Source organism: Rhamphochromis longiceps, linkage group LG2 (assembly GCF_057381845.1).
Source record: "Rhamphochromis longiceps isolate RC_006_pf linkage group LG2, R_longiceps_female_GT1.1, whole genome shotgun sequence".
In the NCBI taxonomy this organism is placed as follows: domain Eukaryota; kingdom Metazoa; phylum Chordata; class Actinopteri; order Cichliformes; family Cichlidae; genus Rhamphochromis; species Rhamphochromis longiceps.
In genome coordinates this window covers 23,922,093-23,937,179 of record NC_140558.1, presented here as the reverse complement: position 1 = coordinate 23,937,179, position 15,087 = coordinate 23,922,093, and the positions used below count along the sequence as shown (strand labels likewise).

General features: G+C 38.1%; 2 protein-coding genes across 2 annotated transcripts in view; one reads left to right on the top strand and one right to left on the bottom strand.

The window, feature by feature from the left end:
• il1rapl2 (interleukin 1 receptor accessory protein-like 2) overlaps positions 1-15,087 on the bottom strand; it is a 506,271-nt gene that overhangs the window by 319,418 nt on the left and 171,766 nt on the right. The window lies entirely within an intron of this gene.
• Positions 8,373-9,194, top strand: LOC146677213 (uncharacterized). Its single transcript, XM_085419338.1, has one exon. The coding sequence runs from the start codon at positions 8,402-8,404 to the stop codon at positions 9,095-9,097; it is 696 nt and encodes a 231-aa protein (XP_085275464.1). The 5' UTR covers positions 8,373-8,401; the 3' UTR covers positions 9,098-9,194.

Below are 15,087 nucleotides of genomic sequence, written 5' to 3'. Positions count from 1 at the left end.
AATGACTTCAACACATGCTATTATCCTGCAGGTAAGTGGATCTCTGGGTTTTTTTTCTTTTCCACGAAACCAGAAATCTAACAGCAAAAATAAACATTCCATCTTTTACTTTAGATTAAATAAAACATTACAGTGGATGTTAGGTGCATCAAAAGTTTAAACTAACAATTTGCTAAAAGTCCCTGGCGTCACAGAAACATCTGAAGTTGTTTTTTGGAGTTGGTACAACAGTGTGCTTTCTGTGGAAAAGTTGCATGTAGTTGCTAACTGTCCCTTTTTAAAGATCTGCATCTGCATATGAAGGCAGAAGCAGCAGGCAGAAATGACAAGTCAGAACATGGACTCATGTCCTGTCTAAACACCACCCATTAGTTTCTGGATTTTACATTTTGAAGTCTACACATTAACATATTGAACTCCATCCACCACACTGGTTTCTCGGTGGCAGAAGTTACTATATTTGGTTAATAGAGAAAGCAAAGGTTGGTTAGCAAGCTGCATTGAAAGGCTGAACAGGTGCAATGCACAGGCATATAAACAGTATATCTGCTTGTTCATTCTGAGTAATGAACTACAATTGTAATGACTTGGTTGTGTTGTGTTATGAATGAGAAAACTATCTAAACATGCAATTGTTTTTTTGTTTTTGGTACCAGGCTGTAAACATGCTGTTAATTATTTGAAGTTGTTTGGACATTTGGACCCTATGGGGACTGCCTTGAGTTGCCTTTAATGGCATCAACTTGATGGCCAATCATTGGCTTCATTTTTTTAGCCCCAAATGTTGCTTGGTGGAAACTTGAGTTTTACACTCAGGTTTTTGGAGAAGACTGTGACTTGTGTTAAATACAGCCCCCTACACATTAGATTAAACAGACTCTGGAGTACCCGATGCTTTTAATTGCAAGTCAAAGTGACCGGAACTGTGCGTGGCAAGTACACTGCTTTCAAGCTACCAGACTCCAAAAGCCAGGTGTCTAATTACTGATGAAGAAAAAAAAATATGAGTCAGCTGATAGCAGTGTTGCAAAATAATGACAAAAAGCCAGAAATCTCTTAATTAAGTGCCAATTATACAGTGAATGTTAAAAAACAGAGTGAACACAATTAGTGATTTTGAAAGGGAGCGGTTCTGCTGCTATTCTTTTACATACGCAACAAGTAGGTTCATATATTACAGTGCTGTGAGTAAAACAGGGGCATGGTTATAATGTCATTAGGCATTCTGTCACGAGGTTCGTCTGTACATGTGAGTTTATCCACGTACCAGTGCTAAATCCAAACCTACTCTCCCCTGGAGGAGCAGAGAGAGGAAAAGCTGAATGCTGAAGTGCACAGCCAGTCTGCTGTGATGTGACCGAAGCTGATAGGGGTCCATTAGCGAGGACGTCATGAGGTCTGGACAAGAGTCGCCCACAGACAGACAGCAGTCAATGCTACTCAGCGTCACACATGACAAAATAAACAACACAAACTGGACTTTGACACAACTCATCAGTTCACAGCGAAAACAAAAGAAGTGAAAGAGTGGAGAGCCACACTGTAACGCTTAGAGGTGCATTTCAGAGCACACTGCTCGATATTCATGCTGCCAGGGTTCTGGGCTTGATTGCCACAGTCACCAACCCTCCTGTGTCACTTCTGATAAGCCTCTAGCAAACAACAGATAATCTGGGAAGACGTGTCAAATGGGGGATTTATTATATTCATGTAAACACATCATGAAATACAGCTAAGAGCTTTATTCGTAGATGACAGCCAAAAAGAAAAAGATCTCTTTCAGTCAGATGGAGGAGATGGGTAGGTAGGAAGGTCAATGCATTCTTCAAAAAGAACAAAGAAAGAAAAAATAAACATGAGACACAATAAAAATAGGTAAAGTAAAACCAGAGTAAGTGTTTAGTGATCGTTGTGTGTGTGTGTGTCTAAACTTGATCTAGATGTGTGCAGGTAAACATTAATCTCTCTGAAAGGGCATGGCATGGTGTGGGTCTGTGACAGTGTGAGTGCAAAGAAACTGTATGTGACCTCCGTGTCCTTATATTAGTAGGAAGGGCTCATCCAAAAAAAAACTCAATCTGGGACACACCTATGGAAACTTTCCCTTCTTTTTAGTTTGGTCTCCAAGGGTTATGAAAAAGTTGGGTTTTCAACCAATAAGACACAATGATGAATAAATATATGAACTTATAAAGTTCCTTAAACCTTTGAATGATATTGTACATTTTCTCTTTCCTATCTATTTCCAGTTGTCCAGTCACATACGTGTTGTTTCTGCTGTCATATCAAAGAAGTGTGGTACCTGAACGTGTGCTTCATTCTGTATCTGCTGACCCTGCTTGGAGCAAATCAGATGAGAGCATAAATCACAGATCATACAGCAGCATGTGACTGCTCCTTATGATCAGCAACACTAAGGAACTTTTCACTGTATGTGTTGGTGTGTTGTCTGGTATTATGAGAAAGCATTAAGATTTCTGCAAAAGAGCCAAGCTGGCCTGCTGATGACAGTGTGACAGTGTTTTTTCTACCTCACCCACCTTCAGCCCACTTGCTCCCTGGTAGGTTATCAAACCACGGTACAACAGCTTTTAGATTTCTGCCTGAGGCTTAAAAGAGATGGGACGCAAGCCACGGGAGCTACTCTTGACCAAAATGGCTCCATTGTTGTGTCCATTTGTCAGAAACAGCACCACTGAAGATGAAAGCAAAAACTCACTCTGCAAATATAAAAAACCCAAGATATACACATAATTCAATCCAGTCTTATTCATATAGTGCCAAATTACAACAACAGCCACCTCACAGTCGTTATACTGCACTGTAAAACCCTACAATAATACAGACAACATCTGTATCAACTGCAGATGAGTGGACAGTTGGAATAAAAATACATGTTTGACATTCGTAAAACAAGTAGTCAGGGTTGTATGAAAAAAGAGCCATCTCTGTGATGCTTTGCCCTCACAATAACTTCTGTTTGTCTTTTGGTCCTGTCACACAACGCTTGAAAAATTACATGGTTCAATAGAGCGTTTGTGACCCTAATTAAATTCAAGTTTGGACGTACGTGTTGTTTGGTCTTTCAAAGTCTTTCAAAGTTTGCGGAAAACGGCAACAACTACAAAGTCATTAGAAAGAGGAACGTTGGCAGTGGTGCCTTATCTCTGAAAATACCTCAGTGATGATGATGAGGAGTTATGAAGCTACATAAATAAAGAACGGCTAAAAGGTGATTCACTGTTACAGTGCAGGTCACTATTGGGAGTGTGTAGACATTTTGATACATAAAATATTGTAATGTTTTTTTTTTTATAAATGCAGGACAACAAAGACAACTGATTCAGCTCAGCTGCACATAGGAAAGGATTTTTATATTTTTATATTTCTTTTAAATAATAAAAATATGACTAAAATGGACAATCAACCACTGAAAAAAACATGTATACATTTTGCTGCACCAAGAGCATAGCCTCTGATATATCCACTTTCAAGGTATAGTCACTTTGCACATTCAGATGCTTGCTCTACATTTGGTGCTTTTCAGTACAAACTCTGGGTGGCACTGTAGTAAACGGCTGTACCTACAGTATTACTCTTAGTGGTGAATCAAAATGTCGCTGTGACCCACTACTTTCTGCACATTGTTTGTGAGTATGTTATTAAATTCAGAAACAGTCACGATGCCATGCAAAAGTCCAAATCAGGTACAAATGATAGCTGAAATGACAAACTCTCCTGTAGTGGCAGATTGTGTAGCTCTCACGGGGTCAGCCTGAAATACAGATCATCTGCTTCCTGCTCTAATTTTAAGCCCCATACCTTCAGGTCAGGCTAGGTCACACACCCTCAGTGACATCAAAACATACTGTGTCACTTTGCTTAGAGTTTCCTCCCAGAGAAACCTTCTGTGTTTTGACAATTTCATCCAGCAAAATAGGAACTAGAAAGAAGACAGAGGCTTGATTTATTATTACAAGGTACTTTAGTCATTACAATATGGTACTCCATCTTTTTGGAACTTGAAAAATCAACCACATTTTGGCAGCTGTTGTATAAACAAAGTATAATTTGGTAGAATGCTTCACTTGTTATATTACAGCAATCAAGAAAACATTTTAGTGTTATTAAGACTCAAACCAGGATAAAAGTCTTTTGAAAATGGGTTGTATTGGTAGTGCGTTGAGCTTCCAGTCTTTCTTAAATAAATTCTCCTTAGCTTGACAGATTTTCTATAGGGAATCTCAGGACGCTGACAGTCCATACAAACTGACACATCAGGTCAGATAAAATTCACATTATCATGTGTTTAGTACCATTTTAGTGCAACTGCACCTTAGTCATTTCAGCAGGGTTCCTTCAACATCTGGGACATCTGCTGTGCTCGTGTGGGAGAAACCTTAATGTGCATTGTTCTTAAACATGGACAGGTCACCAGTTCATCAAAAAGTTTACACGGACAACATTAGATGTTCATATTCATGTCCATAACCAACTTAAAGTCAAATCACTCAAACAAACCTTTTGACTGTGTGAATGAACTGGAGAACCTGGAGGAAACCACGGCAGGTAATGGGGGAAGATGCAAACTCCCCCCAAAAAAGGACCAAACAAACCAGAAGGTTTGACTGAATAACATTCTTACTGTAAAGTGACAGTGCTAACCACTGAGCAGAGCCAGCTTATCATCAATATAAAAATAAACAAAACACTGCCCCAGTCATGTCTCAAACTATTGTCTTCAGGTCAAGTATCGTGAAGAGGGCTTAGTAGGTCAAACAGGTCATCTAGGTCGCTCTCACTCTGCAGGCCTACTTGTTGTTCCTAGAGTATTTAAAAGTAGAATGGGAGGCAGAGCCTTCAGTTTTCAGGCCCCTCTTCTGTGGAACCAGCTTCCAGTTTGGACTCAGGAGACAGACACTATCTCTACTTTCAAGATTAGGCTTCAAACTTTCCTTTTTGCTAAAGCATATAGTTAGGGCTGGACCAGGTGACCCTGAATCCTCCCTTAGTTATGCTGCAATAGATGTAGGCTGCCGGGGGATTCCCATGATGCATTGAGTTTTTCCTTTCCAGTCACCTTTCTCACTCACTATGTGTTAACAGACCTCTCTGCATTGAATCATATCTGTTATTAATCTCTGTCTCTCTTCCACAGCATGTCTTTCATCCTGTTTTCCTTCTTTCACCCCAACTGGTCGCAGCAGATGGCCACGCCCCTCCCTGAGCCTGGTTCTGCTGGAGGTTTCTTCCTGTTAAAAGGGAGTTTTTCCTTCCCACTGTCACCAAAGTGCTTGCTCATAGGGGGTCATATGATTGTTGGGTTTTTCTCTGTACCTATGAAGCACCTTGAGGCAACTTTTGTTGTGATTTGGCACTATATAAATAAAATTGAATTGAATTGAATCTACTAATCAGACGGCTGGAGGTTCAATCCCTGGCTCCTCCAGAGTCTAAGTCCAAGTATATGTAGGTAAGATATTGACCCTCGAGTTGCTCCTGATGCACTCATTGTACGGTGAATGGTAAATAGAAAGCACCGAGACATAGCCAAACTTGCTCATGTGAGCGGCTCTATGTCAGCGGTTCTAAACTTTAGTGTCTTATAGATAAATTTCTTGGTCTTCATGCAAGGCCTTCATGTGAGGATGTTTGCTGTTATTATACTACGCTTTATCAGAGAGAAGATACTCTAACCCAGGGGTGTCAAACTCAAATACACAGTGGGCCAAAATTCAAAACTGGAACAAAGTCGCGGGCTAACGCTAATATTTATTGAAAAAAAAAATCTTCCTCTAGATATAAGAATGAATCTTTTCTTATGGACTAAAACAAGTTTTGCTGAAAAACTGAATATGGAACAAGCAAAGCTTAATACTAAACAATATATATATTAGCTGTATAATACCAGTAGGCCAGCGCTAATAGTAATTTGGTATGGCTTCGCGGGCCAAATGTAATTAGGCTGCGGGCCAAATTTGGCCCACGGGCCAGAGTTTGACACCTATGCTCTAACCCAAGCCTATTCAAATGGCGGCCCGCGGGCCAAATGCGGCCCAGAAGCAACCTGCGAGTGGCCCTGCCTGTGGTCCTGGCAGAAACACAGAGAAAACGCAAAAAATCAATTCATTAATTAATTTTAAAAAAATTAAAAATTCCTACAGCGTAGTGTAGACTGTGAATGCAACACTCCTAGTAGTCTAGCAATATTTAACCCACAATGCACCGTGATGTACAGATATTAAACAATCATCGTAATATATGATGCGACAACAGCATGTCTTTCTCACTCCAAAAGCGCAAAATTGACAATGAAAACTGTCGGTTTAACCCTGCCTGGACTGACAAATACTTATTCATTTTACCGAGTTTAATAATCTTACAACCGGAGTTGTACTACCATGGTGAGGGTCCTGTACAGCCCAAGAGAGAGCTGCAGCATCTTTCCTTCATGTTTGCTTCTTGGCGAAGAAGAAAAGGCCTTTCACAGATTCTGAAACAATGAAATACTGCATGCTGGCCGTGGTGGATGCGGTGAAAAGTGATGAAAAAATTAAAGTAAGTGTGACATCTGCTATTAAAAACGTACCCCTGTAGGACAGTTCAAATATTCGTAGAGTTGAAGTTCTGGCGTCAGACGAGTTTGAAATGCTGTTAGATGACCTGAAGAAAACTGATGTAATGTCTATAGCAGGAGATCACAGACAGAACTGATAATGCACAGTTATGCGTATATGTCCGTTTTTTGGATGGGAAATTGTTCGGTTTACTACCGTTAGAGGGACACACAGCTGGCGAAATAATGTTTGAGAAGATTTAAGCTCTTTTTGAGGAAAATGGTCTGGATATGAAGCGTGTCTGTGACGGATGGGGCTCCATCCATGGCAGGAAAAGTGAGTGGTCAGCAAAATATTTTAATTTGAAAGGGAATTATCAAAATGTTTTTTGTTATTATTATTATTATTTCAAATGTGCAAAAAATAGTTTAGTTATAGCTCCCTTTTTTTAAATGGACCTTTTGGTGTGCATTTGTGAGAGGTCACCAGATTTACAGGGGAAAATGAATAAAAAAATTACTTGTTTTTCAATACAGTTGTGTGGGTTTGAAATTGATCATGATCTGCTGCTTACTGGCTTAAAAAAAAATATCTGGCCCAGATAAATTCCTCGGTTTGAAAATCTGGCCCAACTAACTTCGTAGTTGAATAGCCATGCTCTAACCCAGCATCCAACCAACTCATCTTGAAACAAATACCGAGTTAAAAATGAAAGTTCACCTTAGACAGCTTATTATCTGATTGACCTCATTGGACGTAGTCACAGTTTTGCAGTTCCCTACTGGAACAAAGCCTTTTAGGCTTCTAAGCATTGACAAATTAGAATTGATCTGTTAATGCCAATAACAAAACAAAAAAAACAGAACAAAAAAACCACACAACTCAAACTGGTGCTTTTATATTGAACCAGGATGTGTACTTCCAAATATTGTTGCAAATCTACCATTGCCTAAAAAACAGCATATGCTGCAGATTATCCTGCAGCATGTATTGACTATATGTATACAAGCTTTCAGTTTCTAGGAATAAGGCAGTGAAGCGTTGTCATAATTTTTGCTATCTGGGTATGTCACATGCATATCCTCCATCAACATCACTGCTTATCGGACAGACATATGGATTGGTTCTGACAGCTGACATTAACATAACCACTGACCCTAAGAGCTTTCTAGCTCTCGTGCATTTCTATTATCTAATCTGTTGGGATTTTTTAAAATCTTTTCCTTGTTTTGTGGAGCCTTGTCCATCGATAGCACTGACTTTTAACTTCTGTTTTATAACCAAGTGATGTGGAAAACGGGATCGTGCAGAGATTCTGGTGATGCTCAGTCATGTGTTCTAAGATTCAGAGTTTAAACTCATCTTTCGACTCTCTGAAAGTAATGAGATGTTTTTTGCAGCACAAAACAATGCTGAACATCACATGAGATCCTACCAGTGTTGAGCAGCTGTTTAGAAAAGATGTGTTGAAAGATGCCCATTTTCATAAAACTGTACAAGTATAGGAAGGAAATTTAGTCAGAAAGACGTCGTCAAAAAAGTTCAATATATGGATACATGCAAAGGACAATGTTTATCCAATGAACTGTGTGACAATTGTTGCTCTGTTGTATGCCTAAGGTTAGAAATTCTGACATTTCTTCTGTAGATGCTAATAGTCCATGTATAGGTCAGTGAACTCACTCGGTTAAAGACTGTAAATGGTGTGACTTCATAAAATATTGTAACATAAGACCGTAATGTTAACTTAGACATTTAACCTAGACATTTGGAGTGAGAGGAAGAACGCTAGCATCAACTAGCTAGCCGGTCGTCACGGCAAAGCTACAAGAGCGTCTCTCAGCATGGGCCCGAAAAAAGTTCTGTCAGCCGAGGAAGGAGACGATATTAAGAAGTCGCTGGAGTTTATGACAGAGGAGATTTCTACTGTCAAACTGCAGCAGAAAGCCATCCTGGACCTGGTCGAGGAAGTTAAGGCTCTCCGCATCCAGAACGCCGAGAAGGATCGGCGGCTGGCGTACCTGGAGAACAGAGTGGCGGATTTGGAGCAGTACACCCGGATGAACGATGTTATCATCACGGGGCTTCGCATCAAACCCCGGTCATACGCCCGTGCGGTCGCCACTGACAATGTAGGAGGGCCAGGAGAGGAAGATGTCAACTCCACGGAGCATCAAGTGGTTACCTTTCTACGGTCCAAAGGTGTGGAAGTGGATTATAACAACATTGAGGCTTGCCACCCTCTACCCCGAAAAAATGACAGTGACAAACCAGCCATCATTGTGAGATTTGCAAACAGAAAACAGAAAACAGCACTGTTAAAACAAGGAAGGAAACTGAAAGGATCCGATGTCTTCATGAACGAACATCTGATAAAAAGAAATGCGGACATTGCCAGGAAAGCACGTTACTTGAAGAAACAGGGAAAAATTCAAAATACATGGACCACCAACTGTAAAATATTCATTAAACTCAATGGAACACCGGAACAAGCCAAAGTGTTGGTCATCAGAAATATGGAAGAGCTGGACAAATACTGAGGTCAACTTACTCTGGAGGTATGAATACACATGTGACGTGACACACAACACAACACATGGCACAGTCCAAAAGAACTTCATCTGCATCCGGCAACAATATCAACATAACTCATTGGAATTCTCTTTATGATAATCTGGAACTGAGAACATTTCGATACACAGACCATAATGTTCTAGACTTAGAAAAGGATATAGACCCGGAAAATAATTTCTTCTACAACATCAGCTGTAACTGCTGCTACTTCACTGATGAACAGTTTAAGCACACCATCAACACGGAAAATAAATTATCAATAATCCATTTTAATAGCAGAAGTCTGTATGCCAACTTCAACAATATAAAGGAATATCTAAATGAGTTGACAAATCCATTTGGAATTATTGCCATTTCTGAAACATGGATCAATGCGGAGAAAGGAATGGACTTTGGACTGGAGGGATATGAAGTGAATTTTGTAAATAGAAGGAACAAGAGTGGAGGGGGAGTAGCTGTGTATGTGGATAAAAACCTAAACTACAAGGTGGTAGAAAGTATGACAACTGTAATTGATAATTTACTAGAATGTATAACAATTGAAATTTATAAGGAAAAAGAAAAAAATGTAATAATTAGCTGTATATATAGAACACCTGGCTCTAGTATTCAAGTATTTAATGACTTCATAGAGGAAATATTCTCTAAAACAAATCAAAAAGTTATGTTTATCTGTGGTGATTTTAATATTGACCTGTTGAATCCAAAAAAGCATAAAATGACCGACGAATTCCTAAACACTATGTACAGTTTGAGTTTACATCCTAAAATAACCAGGCCTAGCAGAATTACACCACATTGTGGCACCTTACTTGACAATATTTTCACTAACAATATGGAAAACAACATTGTGAGCGGAATATTAATTAATGACATCAGTGATCACCTACCAGTTTTTGCAGTTTATGACACTAATTATAAGAAAAATCAGCATGAAGAACAACTGAGATACAGACGTGTAAGGACAGAAGAAACTATGACTGCATTTAAGAACGATCTATTAAATCAGGACTGGGACAATGTGTACAAAGAAGCTGATATTGATATTGCATATGGCATATTTTTAAGAATATTCATGGAGTTGTACGATAAAAACTGTCCAACAATAAAATACAACAGAAAGCACAAATATTCAGATAGACCATGGCTCACTAAGGGTTTACAAAATGCATGTAAAAAGAAAAATACACTCTATAGGGAATACCTAAAACAAAGAACAAAAGATGCTGAAAATAAATATAAAAAATACAAAAATAAGTTGACCAATATTATACGTGTATGTAGAAAGGAGTATTATAGTAAAATATTGAACAACAATAAACATAATATGAAAGGAATATGGGATGTTTTAAACGGTATCATTAAAAATAATTCTGGACAACAAAGTTATCCACAATACTTTATCGATAATGGCAATATTATGGAAAACACTGCTGATAAGGTCAACAGCTTTAATCATTATTTTGTAAATATTGGACCAAAACTGGCAGAACAAATTCCTGAGTCACTGCCATCAGTAGAATGTAGTGAAAACCTGATTGATAGGAACCCTAACTCAATGTTCCTCACATCAGTGGAGGAAAAAGAAATAATTGACATTGTACACATGTGTAAATATAAAACATCTACTGATTGTAATGATATTGACATGAAAATCGTCAAGAAGGTCATTGAAGGAATTGTAGGACCTCTAACATATATTTGCAACTTATCATTTCAGACGGGAAAAGTGCCAAACAAAATGAAAATAGCTAAAGTTGTGCCGCTGTATAAAACCGGGGATAGACGCCACTTCACAAATTACAGGCCTGTTTCTTTACTACCACAATTCTCCAAAATCCTAGAAAACCTGTTTAATAAACGATTAGACAAATTCTTAGATAAATATAAATTACTCTCTGACAGTCAATATGGATTCAGATCAAAAAGATCAACATCTCTGGCATTAATCGAATCAATTGAGGAGATTACGAATGCTATAGATCAGAAACAGTATGCAGCTGGAGTATTTCTGGATCTCAAGAAAGCATTCGACACAATCAATCATGACATATTAATTAATAAACTGGAACGGTATGGGATTAGGGGGGTTGTACTGCAATGGGTGAAAAATTATTTAAGTGACCGGAAACAATTTGTGAAGCTGGGTGTCCATTCCTCATCATGCTTGGACATTGCTTGTGGTGTTCCACAAGGCTCTGTACTGGGTCCAAAATTATTTATTATTTATATAAATGATATTTGTAAGGCATCTGATATATTAAAATTAGTATTATTTGCAGATGACACAAATATTTTTTGTTCTGGGGGGAATCTAAAGGAGCTGCTGGATACAATTACTTCAGAAATGTGCAAAATTAAAAAATGGTTTAACAGGAACAAACTATCACTAAATCTAAGTAAAACTAAAATTATCTTATTTGGGAATTCCCTTAGAAATGCACAAGTGCAGATTCATGTAGATGGTGTGGAAATTGAAAGAGTACTTGAACATAAGTTTCTTGGTGTGATTATAGATGATAAATTAAACTGGAAGTCTCATATAAAACATATACATAACAAAATTTCAAGAAGTGTCTCAATCTTGAGTAAAGTAAAACACATTCTGGACCACAAATCACTCCACATTCTCTATTGTTCCCTGATTGCACCGTATTTGAATTACTGTGCAGAGGTTTGGGGCAATACTTACAAATGTTCGCTATCATCAATCTTTATATTACAAAAAAGGGCCATAAGGATAATCCATAAAACTGGTTACAGAGATCATACAAATCCACTATTCTTAAAATCAAAAATTCTAAAATTCACAGATCTGGTTCATTTTCTCACAGCACAAATTATATATAAAGCAATAAATAACCTGCTTCCTGACAATATTCTAAAAATGTTTTCTAAAAGGGAACGGGGATACAATTTGAGGGGGGAATTAAATTTAAAACATCCTCGTATCCGTACAACATTAAAAAGTTTTTGCATCTCTGTGTGTGGAGTGAAGCTGTGGAACAGACTAAGTAAAGATATGAAGCAATGTCCAAGCATGGCGCAGTTTAAAAAGCGGTTTAAGGATATGGTATTTACAGGGTACAGGGAAAAGGTAGAGATTTGATAGGGTGTTCTTGTCTAATATTTTCATGTGTGTGCGCATGCACGGGTTTGCTGGTATGGGTATATATATATATATATATATATATATATATATATATATAATTGTAGGTTGTGTATCCTTGAGGTGTTAATGGGGTTATTGAAAATGTGTATATGTGCGTATGTGTGTATATACGTATGTATGGATAGATAGAAACATATATGTGTATATATTAAAAAAAAAAATTACACATAACATATAATGTAATTGCAAGGAGGTATTTCTGTAGTCTATTGATACTAGATAGTGGAAAAGGGGTGGGATTAAATAAGCTTATGCTTCTTCCTGCTCCTTTTTGAACATGGACGTTATTTGGAGTTGTGGTTGCTCGTTTTCCTTTTGTTTGCTTTGTTCATTTGTCTCTTTTAATTCTATTTTTTTATACTTTTTCAACATGTTCAAAATAAAGATTCAATCAATCAATCAAAGCATTTATTATTCCCATTTTTTTATTACTTCCATTTCCAGTCTAAACTCAATCGACCCTGAGCAAACGCCCAGACGTAGCATGACAAGATCCTGTTTTCTTGTCGAAAACTAAGGCTTCTGCTTCAAAATCACAACTGTGTGTATTGCAGTGCAGCAGTTGTTGCATGCCAAAGGCGTTGCATGTTGTGGCTAACAAAGCATGCATGAGTGAATGAGCTATTGTGCTGTGGCTTTTAGAGCCAGCCTCTAGAGTGGCCTGAATAATTTGAGTTTTTGCTTTGGAGTTTATAAAGAATCTGCCTCTGCCTGTAGCTGGATTTGTGTCCAGTTCTGTTCAGGATCCATATTAATATATCCATTATTCTCCAAAATGACAAAATAATATTGATTTGTGAGGCTATTATAGTTTTTTTTCTCATCTATATTTAAGGATAACACAACACAGCCTCTTCATTTGGAAATGAGAGGAGCATTGCTCAGCACTGAAGTAAAATAACAGCATAGTAAACAAAAAGACATTTTCTCCATCATGACGATTGCTTTTCTCTTGAGTTGCTCCACTTTCCTTCATTGCAGTGTGCTCAGCTTTGGCGGGGGGCTGGTAGACAGCAGCAGATGGTACAAGTCAGAGTGTATTACTCTTTCAGAGGGTTCTGAAGTAGCCCGCTTCCCTGTGTCAGCTATGGAGACGTCTCAGCTATGTTTACTTTGACTTGACCGTCGAACCAGAATCGCATTGAAATTCTGCACTGAGATGTTTAAGGCTTTTAGATAAGAATATTGTGTTATTGTTATATTGTGTTATTGTGTGCTATCTGGTATTATTCATTTGCCAGTTGTTGGTTAATAGCATCATGAAACTTGTACAGATAACAGTGCCTAGATCAGTTTCATGTAACACACGATACATGCCTTGGCTTGTGAAGACTAACTGCTGTCCAGGTTACTTTGAACCATCCGAACCATCCACGCCTGTTTGCACTTAAGGGGCAAATGATTACAGACTCCCAGATTTAATCAAACCTGTTTTATTATATTTTGATATTTTAAAAGGCATTTATTTTCTAGCAGCAGATTATGTGTCAAATTTTCTTTTCCATTTTTAACTTCAATGATTAAAATATAAATTTTAAGTATGAACAAACGCAAAGTGAAAGGTTCAAGGTTTAAATGTTCAGATTATTTGTATTCAAGTAGAACGTGAAAGGTAACCTTCCGCGTTCCTATGATATGCGCCGGATTGTGGTTGGAATCCAATAGAATGACGCTCTCGGCAGTAACACACGTTCCAGACGTGTATTCCAGCCTCAAACTTAATCGTGTTAGTTAGTGTTTTCCAAAGCGATTCATGATAGTAAAATAAATGTACATGTGTAGATTAAGTCCAAAAGGTTCTCATGTTTCCGAATGCATAACATAGAGATGTGTGGAGTGGCTGAAAGCGTAACATACCGATGATTTGTCAAATAGCGTAATATCCCATACGGAAAAGAAATAGTAAAAACTTATATGTGATTACTCATGAAAGTGGCCACTTTCATGAGTAAATCATATAAGGCTTACATGATTTACTCATGAAAGTGGCCACTTTCGCATTACTTTCATACATTGTTTTAGTAAGTATCCAAAACATACAAGTTTCATTATATAATTTTTCAAGGGATCTTATATCTGTTTTCACTCTTATATGCTTTTCATACAAGTTTCACACAAGACAGATACAAACTTTATAAGATTTATATATATCTTTTCCATATGGGATGTTACGTTTTGGGATGAGAGCGTGTTGGAGACGGACTGGAGGAGCCAGGGATCAAACCACCAACCTTCCAATCAGTAGATGACCTGCTCCACCTCCTCAGCCTCTGTGTAGGTTTGCATCAATATCACAAACCTACAGAGACAGGCTATCTAGTTCTTCCAGCTATGGCACAAAGGTACTACAGTATAATAGCTTTTTTTAAAAAGACTAACCTGCAGAAAAAGAAAAAAAATACATCTTCTGTACTACATGTCAGCCATATACCATATATATGCAGCAGGTGTTTAAGCCATTTGCATTAGTCATCAGTTTCTTCACTTCAGCTCAAATGTATGTTCTTAGACCCAGATATGGCCTCATGAAAGTGTCCTGGCTGTGCTTTGTTGCAGTATGTGTCAGGTTCTGTGATGATAGCCAGCTGAGATCAATGACATCACTGTTAAACTGTCTCAAGAGACCTTGATATGATACATGGGCCTTGCTGTGTGTGTGCATACATGCGTGTATGCACATCTGCAGGAGTGTGTGCGTGCCGGTTTGTGCAAAGGCTAATTCATAATGATGACAGGAAATATTTCATCATATCTTCACACTCAGTCATCTTTACCAAACAGCAG

Coding starts and splice junctions, on each gene's coding strand:
- LOC146677213 (XM_085419338.1), top strand. CDS start 8,402: ATGGGCCCGAAAAAAGTTCTGTCAGCCGAGGAAGGAGACGATATTAAG.